Here is a 13200-nt window from a genome sequence, read left to right on the forward strand (position 1 = left end):
CGGACTGTGACTGTCCCAGGGATGAACTGTGCTCAGTGATGATACTGGTAACACCTCCTCGGCGCTTTCTACTTGGTTTTCTGGGTAAGTCAGTGAGGAAACAGAGCCAGTGTCATTATCCCCATTGCGCAGATGTTGAAACTGAGGCCCAAGTTGATGGAGTGACGGCAAGGTCACATTTATAGATTCATGTCAGAGGCAGACGTATAACTGTGGTGTTCTGAGTTCTGGGCCGGTGTGCCCCTAAGGTGGACAAATGCATAAAGACGAACCATACTGATGGGCTATGATGCTGAGGGCAGGCTGGAAGCCTATCTGCTCCCAGGCTCAACATCATTTCAGGATCTTAAAGAGATGGCTACAAAAGGGGCAGCACTCGGCACTCCCACAAGTTATCTGTTAAATTCTTAGCCTGGTGTTCTGAGTTCAGCAAAGAGGCTGCAGAATAGGAGACCTGAGAGAGCACCAGAACACTGGACTCCTCCCCTCCCCGTGCTTACTCATTGAACTTGTCAATCTCACTCCTCCGGGCGTGATACTGAGAGCTTGCGAGGCACTCATCCCAGCACCTGGACAAGGTGAACGCCTCAAGCTTCTGGTTGAAGTGTGTCAGGTCCCCTTCCTTATACAGGTTTTTCCTCCGCACCTTTGCAAGGAGAGAGAGACACTGAGGGCTCGCTGGTGGCAAGGGATGAAGGGGTACAACCTCAAGTTAAGTTTCTGACCCCCTCCACAGCACCTGCCTCTCCTCTGCCCCCCTGGGAGATGCCCAAGACACAAAGCCACTGTCCCCTCAAAGTAGGCTAACCCCTCTGACCCGCGCCACCAAACTCCCGGCTGACTCACTTCCTCTGCAGGCAGCCCGCAGGTCAGAGCGACTTCACTCATCCAATACTCGGCAATGAGCATCCCCTGGGGCCCCCCAAAGCCCCGGAAGGCTGTGTTGGAGGGCAGGTTGGTCTTGCAGAGCCGCCCAGTGCCCAGGATGTTGGGGATTTTATAACAGTTGTCCATGTGGAATAGGGCTCGTTCCATTATCTGGAGCAGAAGAAACCAAAATGGGAGAGAAGAGTGCGCCAATGTCATTGGCTCCTCAAAAAAAGGACTTCAAGGGCTGCACCCTCTTTGTCTTTCCCAGCCCTGCTTGGCCCCTCAGGCCCAAGTTACTTCTTCCCTGGTATGCAACCCAGGACTCCTGACTGGGCTCCCAGCCTCTGTGTCTCTCCATCCTCTAACCTACTCCTCAAACGAAAATATGTCATTTCAGCTCAACCACTTGCTTAAAAATGCCCCTTACTCTCTTTGGAATGAAGTCTATATATCTTTCAGCATGGAATTCAAGACTCTTTATGACCTTCCCCCAGTGTATTCTTTATCCTCTGACTATACATATGTTCCTCTTACCTGGTATGCCTCTCCTCACCTTACCCACCTACTACCTAACATCCTCATTCAGCTCCTCCCTGGGGAAGCCCTTCCCAAACTCTCCAGTTAGGATTGATCACTTGCCTCTTCCAAAAAAAATAGGTGACCTTATGAATTAATTTTAAAGTAGTTCGTATTCCCATTAGAGTTGTATGGCAAACAATTTCAAGAGTCAAATACTTCTGTAAGTTTGTGTTATACAAAACAGCAACCCCCACTTTCCTTCTTTCTACTCCACTTACAGTTCTCCTAGCTCATTCTTTAGCAGCTCTTTACATTAACTTCCACATCTCTAAATAATGCCTTACACTGAAACTTCTTGATGTTTTCAGTTGTAGATGCTTAGACTGTTTTCTTGTTACAGAAAAGGGGGATTTCATTCCCGCCTAATCCCCTTCCCCTGAAAACACATCACCTTCCTGTCCCCCGTCCTCCCCATATAGTTCTATTTGGATCTGATCAATAGTCAGTTTGATATCATCCGTAAACATTACTGACAGCTGAACCACATAGTTATACTATGATTACTTCTCTCTTTCTTGATAACATTTCTCCCCCCCTGGAGTTAACAATTATCTTTACTTTTTAATTTTCTTAGTTTTCTATGCAATTATTACTAATCAACTTAAAGTTTTCCCCAGTGCTAGAAATCTGCTCTCAAGATGTTTGAACACTTTAGACTTTCTAGCAGCCTTATCTTTTTAAAGAAATTGTTCCTGGAGCCTTCTGGTCGACTCCAATTTCAACGGGCAGCCCATTAGACCCACTGTTCAGCTGTTACCTTGGGATCTTCCTCTCACATTCATCCCAGATTGTCTTTGCCTCTCTCCATATTGAATCTCCCCTTCCTGGAACCCATATCTTCCCCTTTCCTAGTCATACACCCTTATTTTGTTGGAGTACATCTTTGAATATCTTCTCAAAAAAAAAAAAGTGTGTAGAGAGGAACATTTTTGAGACTTGCATGCCTGAAATGTCTTTCTGAAACTCTCATCCTTAATTAATGATTCGGCCGTATATAGGATTCTAGGTTGGAAATAGGTCTTCCAGTTTCCCTCAGCATTCTGAAGGCATTTTACTGGCACATCCTAGCTCTCCAGTATTGACAAATCCAATCAATGTCCTTCCAATTCTTGGAAACAGTTCTGCTTTTCTCCTTCCTGAAAATTGTAAAATCTTCTTTATCCCCAGGTCTCTCAAAGTTACCAATGATGTAACTTAGCATAGGTCTATTTTCCTTCATTGTGCTGGTTACTGGACGGGCTCTTTTAATCATCTCAAAATGTATGCCCATCAGTTTGGGGGGATTTCCTGAGTCACTTCCTGACAGTTTCCTCCTCTTTCTTGTTTCCATTCTTTCTCTCTGAAACTTTGATTATTTGGATCTCCTGGACGAGTCCTTGAATTTTGTTGTATCTTCTCTCCTATTTTTCCATATTTTTTGTCTTTACTTGGGGAGATTTGCTCAAGTTTCTTCCAACCCTTCTGCTTTCAGAGTTTTAATTCACCAGAGTTCATTTTTATTCTCTGACTGTTCCATTTTTATGGCATCCTATTCTTTCTTGAAGGTATAATAATTCATCTCTCTGATGAGACCAATAGCAGCTTTTATTTGTTTGTTTCATTTGGGGTTTGGTTTACTTCCCTGTGTATAGACTCTCTTTCCCACAGGTTGCTTTTTGTGTCTTTGGTTATTTCAGTCTTAGTCATCCTAGATGCTTTTAGTATGTCTCAATTAATTCCACTTTTGCTTTCCCTTAGCACTCTATCAACTTGTACTTCTATTTCATTTTGTCTTTTATTATCTGTCTCCCCCACCACACCGTGAACTTCCTGAGGGCAGAAACAATGCCGTATATTCTTCTTTATGTTGCCACTCTAGGCACTCAATAAATGTTTGCTGGATTGAATTTAAAAGCTTCTAAGATCTTTGGGGACAAGCACTGTATCTTTTTCAACCTGATTTTTCCTACAACACCAAGAGGCATGTGTTGCAAATGGTGAGAATGCTAAATGTGTTTCTTTTTTTTGAGACGTTTTCACACTAGATCTGAAGTGTGAAGTTTTCTAATTGAGCCAGTTAGCCCCTAGCAAAGAAGAGAGGCACAGGGGGTGCGGATTCATGGGAACTTCTGTTTTTCCTGAAATGTGACTTATTTTTACAAGAAGAATCTATGCATATATAACTAATATGGTTATAAAATTAAGATTTTTTAAAAATTATAAAAAGTAGTATCACAAAGGTAACTGTTAACTTTCAAAATTAACAAAAATACATGTCTACATAAGACTCAAAGGAGGGGCGCCTGGGTGGCTCAGTTGGTTGAGCATCTGCCTTCTGCTCGGGTCATGGTCCCAGGGTCCTGGGATCGAGCCCCACATCAGGCTCCCAGCTCAGCAGGGAGCCTGCTTCTCTCTCTCCCCTCTGCTTGTGCTTTCTCTCTCACACTTTCAAATGAATAAATAAAATCTTTAAAAAAATAAATAAATAAATAGCCTTTATCCATAAAGGCTAAACACTGGAAACAACTCAAATGCTCATCAAGTGGTGAATGGAAAACAAAATATGGTCTATCCATATGATGAAATATTATCAACAGAAAAGAATGAAGGACTAATGCATACTATAACATGGATGAACCTAAAAACTTTAATCTGAGATAAAAAGCCAGACACAAAAAATTACATAGTATATGAGTCTGTTTACATGAATCAACTACAAGAGGAAAATCTATAAAGACAGAAAGTAGACTGGTGGGTGTCTAGGCCTGGGGTTGGGTGGGGGTGAGAACAGGAGCAACTGCAAGAGATCACTTTGAAGTGATGAAAATGTTTGAAAACTAGATCATAATAATGGTTGCATGACTCTTTAAATTTACTAAAAACCATTAAATTATATACTTCAAATGGGTGAATTTTATGGTGTATAAACTATACTTCAATGAAACTGTTACTAAAAAAAAGAAATTCAATTCATTACTTAAAATTCAAACATCACAAAAATGTGTTATATAGGAAATGACAGTGAGTGCCCCCCCCCTTTGTCCCACCCAATCATTGTTTAGTGTATGTTCTTTTGGAATCTTCCATGCATTATATATATATAATAGAGGCATATGTTAATTTTACATACACATACATGCAATATCACCAGACTATGCATCAAGTTTTGTAACTAACTTTGCTTGTTTGGCAAAGTATCTTGAAAAAGCAGGAAGGGTTTCCGATCAGGAAAGTAATATGATTATCTTTGTGCTTTAGAGATGAGCCAAGGGTGGAGAACCTGAGGGTGGGGACCAATGGGGAGGCTACTACCACAGTAACAGGCAGGAACTGAGGAGGCCCGTGCCAGGATGGCTGTGGGGCCCGCCCTTGACCTCCCAGTCACCCCCCACCCCTGGGATGCAGGGGTGCCTTGTACTTACACTCTGGGAGAGATCCAAGGTGTTCCCCGCATTGCTGTAGTGCTCCACCTTCAAAGCCACCACCTTCCCATCCTTCATGAAGCCAACCTGTTGAGGAGAGGGGTTTCTCACCAGTGCCCTTCCTCTGCTAACCCGAGTCATCCCCTCCCACCTATGCTACCTGGAGGAAGCAGAAAGAATAAGACATCACACCATGAAAACGAGGTCACCAGAGCTTAACAGGTGAAGCAGAGAGGAACTAACATCTCTCCCGTGACGTTCCATGGCTCCTCAACCCTGGACACACCTTCTCCCCACACTCCTCCTTCCTCCTACCTACTCCTGGCTTCTGGTTGTGTGAGAGGGAGTGAGGAGGCAGAGAGGGGAGGGCTGGGCAGAAAAACTGAGAAAGATACTGGAGACATCCCTTACAGCATTTGGCCAGCAGACACCAAGTTACCCCCCAAACAAGCATGAATGTGCTTTCATATCCCTGACCTTATGTGGCCATCAGAACAAACTTTACAGGCCATTCCATAAGTGAGGAACTGGGACTCAGGAGACCGAGTTCCTTTCTTTGGGCCCACATGAATTTGGGAATAAGGGAAATATGATCCCTTTGGGGGAGTTCAATCATGAAACAAAATCAGAAGAGGTCAAAGGGGAGATGTTCAACGCCAGCTCATGGAGAGAAGGACTCCCAGACTGGGATCTGGCAGGTTATGCTGGTGTTTAGAGGGACAGGATGCATGGTGATCCAAAGGGACCATCCCACAGAGGAACTGGCAGTGACCAGCCATACACGGTCTGATGGGGCAGGTGACCACCCTAACAACTTGGGCCTGTCCAGGCCCTGGGCAGTTTCATTTCTCATTGTAAATTACTAAGCACTAAGCAGTCATTCTGGTTTTTACATCAGGCAGTGAACACATGAACATTAGAACATTCTGCAGGATGGATTTACCCCTGGGCTGCTGAAAAGTCATGCTTCTCAGCCTGAGTGGACAAAGACCAGATATGGACCACAGCAAATTCACAAAACGTATAGATACCACGCTGGGACATCACTTGGGAGGTGGCCAGCCAGCATCACCCCTCTATGTTGCTGTTGGCCAATTTGAATTTTTCTCGTGGCTATTTCTTCTTTGAACTTCTACAGGTAGTCATGAAAAATGTTAAGAGTATGTCCCAGGATCCCTGGACCTTCATCCCCAGCTTTCCCAGTGAGATGGCACTGTCCCTCCCATCCCCGGCATAGCTGCCGACATCTGGAACCTTGTATTTGGCCAAGAAGGGATGTCTGCCGCCAGTTATCAGCATGTCCTCATCACGATCCAGCATGCAGCGCACAGGGCGGCCAGTCCTGAGGGAGGCATCAGAGGGTTAGAACCCCGGGAGCCTCTGCAATGGCCCATTCTTGTCAGTCCCAGGGATGAAAACAGCACAGGACAATTCTCTTTCCACCTGGCACACGCAGACCTGTGCTTGGCTGCCTCGCTGTCTAGCTGTGTAGGCACCGTGCTGGACAAGGCAGGGAATAGAAGGATGTGAGGTGTGTCCTGGCCCCGCAGGGCCCTCACAGCCAGATAGGGAAGACAAGACACAGATCCATGCGTGGAACACAAAGAAACAGGGTATTACCCTCATCCCAATGCCCAAGAGCTCTAAAAACAGAAGGCTGGGAAGATTCAAAGCAAGGGGAATCTACTTCTTAAAGGGGGAAATCCAGAAAGCCTTCCTGGCAGAGGCAGCCTATTCTCCTTCCCAGGAACTGGCAGGGAGGACTCACTTATGTGCAGCCAGGGCCACTGCTGTGGATACCACAGTGCTCCGGGTCTCTTTCCCTCCAAAGCCTCCTCCGATTCTCTTCACTCGGACCAAAATCCGGTTTGCTGGAACCCCCAACATGTTTGCAACAAAGCTCTGTGGACAAAAGAAAAATTACTTGCACTGAATGTATCATCTGGACTTACTTCAGGCCTGAGCTAGAGCCTGTCTGACATCCATGAGCCTAATTACTGCTGTGAATATGGAGACTTTCCTTGATTCCAGAAGCTCCCCCTCCCCCTACATACCCAGGCAGCCATTGAGCTGGTGGTGTTGGGATCCAGCACTCCAGACCCTCAAATCCCCTTCTGGCCCAGCCCAGATCTCCCTTTCCCCATGTCCCACACTGCCATGCCTAGTCTGCCACACTCCCCAGTGTCCTCCCCGGGCCCCGGAGCTGACCCACAGGACGCCTACCTGGGTCTTCATGGTGTTCTGTGTAGACACAAAGAGCTCCATCTCCCCCTGCTCGCCTTTCGGGACAGCGATGGTGCAGTGAGTCTCCAGGTAGAAGTGCTCTTGGCCACCAATGTGCACCTCGCCTGGGGGAGCAACAAGACCCCCACAGTGATCCTGAGTTTGCTCAAGGAGATCATGCTCACCCTGGGCCCTGGGCAGGAACCAACCACTCACAGGTCACCTCCAGGTTCCCAACATGGGTGGAAAGGGTCTCAAAGCCTTAGCCATCTGGGAGCCGAATCCCCCACCCCAACAAAGAAACCAGAATGATACCAAAATGCAGCAGGCATGACGCTTTCTTTCACTGCAAACATTAAAGACTTTTAAACTATTATTGTAAAATTTTGGGAAAGGTAGAGAAGGAATTAACAGATGTGACTGAAAAGCTGAAAATGAGATCATCTTCTGAAACTGAAGGTATCCGGCCAACTGGAAAGCTGGCTCAGCAGAGACTTAGCAGTGCACGAGGGACCGTGTAGGTGACAATTCCAGAAGGGGTCTGGTCGGCAGCCCTGCGCTGCGTGGGAGCTAGAGGCCTAACTCCATGGTGTGGGGGTGGGGAAGGAGTGGGGGGAGGGCAGAGAAGGGGGAGAGGGGGAGAGCCCCGGCTGCGGATGGGTGAGGACTGCCTGCGGGCCCACAGTGGGGGGCCAGGATCTGTGGCCACTACCTTCCCTGGACAGTCTTCCAAATTCGACACACTACCAGTTCCCCAGAATCCCTTAGGTCTAATCTAGCCTAGAGCCTGGAGGGCAGAGATGAAGATGACAGAGGGTCGTTCCCTGCCAACTGTCTACTATTTGGTTACAAATGTCAGGAGGACTCTTCTGGTAAAAATTCACTCCCCTGCTCTAGGACTCAAGGTCCAGCCCTTGAATTTAATTCGTAAACCAGGGCCAACTCGTGCCTGGGACCCCACGGTACCAGCTGTACCTGAAACAATATTGTCTGCTTCCGAAAATCCCTTCATGAGGTCTCCTTTCCCCATCTTCAGCTCAGACCCATGAAAGGAGTTGTTTTTTATAGCATCCTGAGGACCAGAAAGAGGCTTCAGTGAGTGGACTTTCAGAGGAGAAGGAAGGTCGTTTTCGACCTGGGAAGAGAAGCTGCTGGAACTCCCTCTCTCTTCTCACACAGACATCTCTACAAATGTCTTACACAGACTTAAAGTAAGCTTGTGTGTGGCCCAGGGGGTCGCATTCCTCCATTTCCTCGGAGATAGGTGGACAACCTTGAATCTTGAGGAAAAGTAGAGTCCCTCAGGGAACCAACGGGAGCTGGCATTGGGAAGGAGGAACCTAATTTGGCCACTAGTGGACTGAGTCTGGGACCATGATGGGGAAGGTTTCAGAAGACCACACAATCCTGGGACTGGCAGAGATTTAAAAATCCTCCCTAAAGGATCCCAGTAAAGGTGGCTCCAGGCACAGGGAGCTCACCCATTTCCATGTGGCCCTTTCTCAATTACCTCAATTGTGATAATGGCGGGAAGTTCTTCATAGGTGATTTTCACCCCTTGAGCAGCTCTCTGTGCATGTTCTGGGGTGTCGGTGACCACAGCACCAATGATGTGCCCAACACAGGTCACCTGGGAAGAGAGCCAGACTGTTAAAGAATATCACGTGTTCTTCACGAAGCAAATTATTTTGGATTGTTCAAAAGGCAAAGGAAGTCTTTGCCCCCACAGTTTCCTTAAGGTACCTTTCAGGAATGCCCTGGAGTCTTTTCATGTCTTTGTCCTACTGTTTGGGATTATGTGCTTCTTCATAAGTGTTTAGAATCAGTGGAATTGAAATAGGACTTGGAGATCACTAGTATCAGGATGGCAAACTCACTTCATCTCAAAGACCAATTCTGATGATTTACTATTGGCAGCTTGTTGAGAAGTTGCCCAGGATAAAATGTGGCAATTGATTAGTCATGTCGTGAGCAGCAGAACGGGAGGTATGGCAGCACGAAGTCTCTCTGTTGACTCAGATCCACTCCAGCACCCTTGTTCTTAGGGGAAAGAGATGCAGACCCAGAAGGCAAGATGACAATCTTGCCTTGGCACACTGCTAGACCGCGACTAAATCTTAGCGCTAACTTCCAGTTTCATTCTCTTCTGCCACCCCACTCTCTTTTATCTTGTTTCCAGATTTACACCAAAAGCTTCTCAAAGGCAGTACTCGTGTCTTATACTTCATCTAGATGCCGAGAAGCAGTAGTTTCCAAATGCTGGTTCTTAGACTGGATGACCCATAAACCAGTTTTTTGTTAGATTTATAGAATAAGGGTTGTCATTTTCTCTTTACTTAATGATTCAATTCCTTCACAGGTAATTTTCTTCCAACATTCCCCAAAATATAAACCAAAAAAAAAAAATTTGTCCAATTCATCACTTTGGAATATGAGGTTTCTGACACTAGAAACCCATACTGTCTCTGATTGTTATCTCTTGAGGACCCAGTTAAGTTGTTGACTTAATTGATTAGGGCTGTGGTGGTTATACTTGGCTGATTCTCACTACCCATAATGCTAGCAGTGGTCTTAGAGGCTCTTGAAGTTTGTAAAAGTAATTTGTTCTTCTGTCAGATGGAGTTCTTGTGTCTCATGGTTGTAGTTTTTGATTGCTCTCCTTCACTTGCATATTAATAAGAAAGTGAATTTGCCCTTCAGCAACACCTGCTCATCTCCAAATTGCATTTGATCTGTACTGGAATCGTAAAGTGACTGAGAACTATCCTAGAAGTATATGGTTTTTCGTAGCCACCATTTTGAATGTTTGGAAAGTGTGTGTGTGTGTGTCAGAACTCTGTATATCAATAGATGAACTTTCATATAAGTGAATTATCAATACACATAGTGATGGTATTGTGATTTCTATTCTGGTTAGTTTGTTTGCCACATTTTTATTTTCTTTAATAAAGGAACTTAACATCATACCCTTAAGAACATAACTGGTAGTTCAAAAACAATCACCAGTCTTGTTTTAATGTCACTTTGGCTGGGACTCATCCTACTATGTGCAATTAGCAACCATCAGTTAAATAAACAAGTAAACACTAAGTGAAAGTTTAAAGTGCCACCAGACAGACTCCGTCCCTTTACCGATTGTCCTGCACCCTGGCCAATCGGATGATGGCCGCAGTATGTGCAAATATGGAATCTTTTCAAGATTAGGGATTTGGAGGCATGAGCATAAATTAAAACTCAAGCGTTCATTCCACTAACTTAATATCTGAAAAAAAATCCAAGACCTACCTCATCCTTTGCAAAGACTGTTTCATCATTAAAAATTCCTGTTTTATTACTTCCAGGAACATCCTCAGCAGAGATAAAGCAAACGAACCCTGGCACCTTCTGAGCTTCTGAAATATCTATGCACCTGTAAGAATGAGCACAGTGAGGGGCCCAGGCAGGAAACCAGAGCAAAAGACCCACCACCCCACTGGATACCTCTATCCTCACACTGATGGTTTTTCCTCCACTTGAATTCCTCCTTTCTCCACTTCTAGTCTGTTCTATTCTATCCCATCCTATATTCTATATCCTATCTTATCCTATCCTATCCTACCCTATCCTATTCTGCAAATGCTGATTGAATGCTTCCCCTGTGAAGGCCACCATGCTGAGTGCTGCGGGGGATGGAAGACGAACAGGACAGCCCGCCCCCATGGACCCTCTGTGAGGGAACTGAATCACAGTGAGTAGCATTGACTCTTGAAAGCTCCAGCTCAAACCCACATCACAGCTAATTCCCACACTGAATCAGCATGTTGGGGCCCTTGCTGCACCACTGATCAAATGGCCCAGAACATCGTCACACAGCCAAATTTCTCTCCTCACCTTCATGGAGCTATCCCAGAACGGCAGGGCACCCCGGCCCTCAGCAGTCCTGAGAGGGAGAATGCCTGGAGACTGCATCACTTATAACAGTCACAACTATGTACTGCTCACTCTGGCCCGGGCCCCCATGGGGAAATAGCACAGAGGCACCTCAGAGAAAAGTATGGAAACTATTCTGAGTACCAACCAACTTCCAAATGGGCAAGCCACATCACAGCCCCCAGAAAGTCATTGTCATTATTCCCAGGTTACATTTGGGGAACCTCAGCTCGGGGAAATTAAGGGGCTTATCCAAAGTCACCCAGCCAGAGAGCAGCATTGCTGGGGTTAGGCATGAGGTTAGGTTACAAAAAAGCCCAAGCCAGGTCCACTTCCACTATACCTTACTGCCCTCCACGTACACACAGCCGGGAAAGCCCGGATCTTTGCAGTTACTACAGAGTCCCCCGTCCTCCTACTATATTCATTCACACACCGCTCTGGTGGAGCAAAGTTCTCTGAATGTAGACAATGTGGATCGTGGTCAGTGAGGTCAGTATGAGCTCAAGACAAGGACAAAGGCAAATGAATTTACCCTAAAGCAGGCAACCGTATCTTCTTAAACTTTTTTTTTCTTTTTTTTTCTCAGAGAGCTGGAGGGGTTTACTTATCTGTTAAGTTTTATCTGTGTCCATGTTACCATTCCCAGAGCCTGTCTCCAGGTGGCTGGGAGCAGCAGAGGAAAAACCAGTGATGAGGAGACTGGGTTGCTAATCCCTGCAGGGGCGGGACCCAAGGAGGGTTTCTCCGTTCAGCAGGCTCTGCGTCTAATGCCCACGCACAAATCACAGTCAGCTTCTGGCCTGAGCATCCAGCGGCCAGTGCTGCTTGCTTTCAAACTCTGGCTTTGCCGCCGACTCTGGGACACGGGGCAGGTAACTGACCGTGTTCGTGCCTGTCTCCTTATCTGGAACATGGGGATAACGGGACCTGCCGATAGGGTTGCTGAGAGCAGTAAATGTGCCAATCTGTGGAAAATGCTTTAAACCAAGCTGCAGCAAATATTAAGTGCCCTATGAGCGTTGGGTATTATTGTTATTATCATAGAGGTGGCCATTCTTGTCATTTGGGTTCTCCAAGTTCAACAAACAGGTACAAGTGACTATTCTCTGCTAGGTCCTTTGTGGACTCCATCACTGATCCTCATGAAAACATCCTATTGTGAATGGGGAAACAGAGAGCTTAAGCATGCAGGCCAACGTCTCAGTGGCAAAGCGCTGGAGCAGGGACACAATCTCTAAGGCCATGCACTTCCCCTTAATACTGACTCAAGTCCTCCTGAAATTCTGCACTGAAGTTTAGCCCAACATCAAAGTGCAGATCTAACCTGTTCCTGTTAAAAGCTCCTCACTGCTTTTCAGGCCACGTGTAATCTCCCGGTTCAGCATCCAAGGCTTCCCTCATCGGGCCCCTACCTATACCTCCAATGTCATCCCCTCACCCTCCCAGGCACCACTGAGCCCCCGAAGCCTCCGGCTCCTCCCCAGGCTGGTTTCAAGAAGAGTCCCCATGTTCCTCTCCAGACCGGAAGGCCCTGGATGAGCCTCCCAGGGCCCTTCCCCACGACAGGAATATTTCCTATACTCACGTGATCTTGGCATGGGCCTTGGTGCTGGTGACCAGCCGGAGGGACAGCTCATTCTCGTAGCGAGGGATGTCGTCACAGTACATAGCCTCCCCAGAAGCCTGCATGGCCGCGGCCAGGTGGGGCAGGGGCCGGCCCACCATGTCCTCCTCTGACTGACCCTCGGGCACCTCCTGGAACAACATGGTCACCAGTCAAGCTGAGCTGCGGAGGACAATGTTTCCCTACAGGCCCAGGGAAAGTACGGAGAGCTTCAAGCCAAAGCACACCTGAGGAGTGAGGACGAAGGCGGCAGCAGGGGCACAGGAACAGAAAGGCAGATAAGAAGTCATTAGAAAGGAACTCAAAGTATCACTCTACACAGGAACAAAACATAAATAACTAAAGAGGAACCTCTATGTCCATTCATTGAGGATGGAGTAAAAAGATTCCGCTATATGCATACAACGGAATAGTATGCAACTGTTAAGACATACTTTTGAAGAATTTTAATGAGAAGGAAAGAATGCTCATGTGAGGTGTAGAAACAGGCTATAAAACATTGTGTGCGTGTGTGTATGATCATTTGAATTCTGTAGGACAAAAATATACATGTTATAAATGTAGTATATACATGTCTATGTATGCATAGGA

At 46.3% G+C, this 13200-nt stretch overlaps 1 protein-coding gene across 1 annotated transcript in view; it reads right to left on the bottom strand.

Annotated features, from left to right (window-relative positions):
* XDH (xanthine dehydrogenase) overlaps positions 1–13200 on the bottom strand; it is a 58896-nt gene that overhangs the window by 13558 nt on the left and 32138 nt on the right. Inside the window, exons 17-26 of the mRNA XM_032391620.1 lie at positions 12571–12740; positions 10359–10482; positions 8584–8703; positions 8049–8145; positions 7074–7198; positions 6619–6752; positions 6105–6192; positions 4851–4937; positions 847–1038; positions 501–646 (exon numbers count right to left, since the gene is read on the bottom strand). Coding sequence (XP_032247511.1) covers positions 501–646; positions 847–1038; positions 4851–4937; positions 6105–6192; positions 6619–6752; positions 7074–7198; positions 8049–8145; positions 8584–8703; positions 10359–10482; positions 12571–12740 — 1283 coding nt within the window. The remainder of the gene's footprint in view (positions 1–500; positions 647–846; positions 1039–4850; positions 4938–6104; positions 6193–6618; positions 6753–7073; positions 7199–8048; positions 8146–8583; positions 8704–10358; positions 10483–12570; positions 12741–13200) is intronic.

Source organism: Phoca vitulina, unplaced genomic scaffold, assembly GCF_004348235.1.
Source record: "Phoca vitulina isolate PV1807 unplaced genomic scaffold, GSC_HSeal_1.0 scaffold63, whole genome shotgun sequence".
Classification (NCBI taxonomy): Eukaryota; Metazoa; Chordata; class Mammalia; order Carnivora; family Phocidae; genus Phoca; species Phoca vitulina.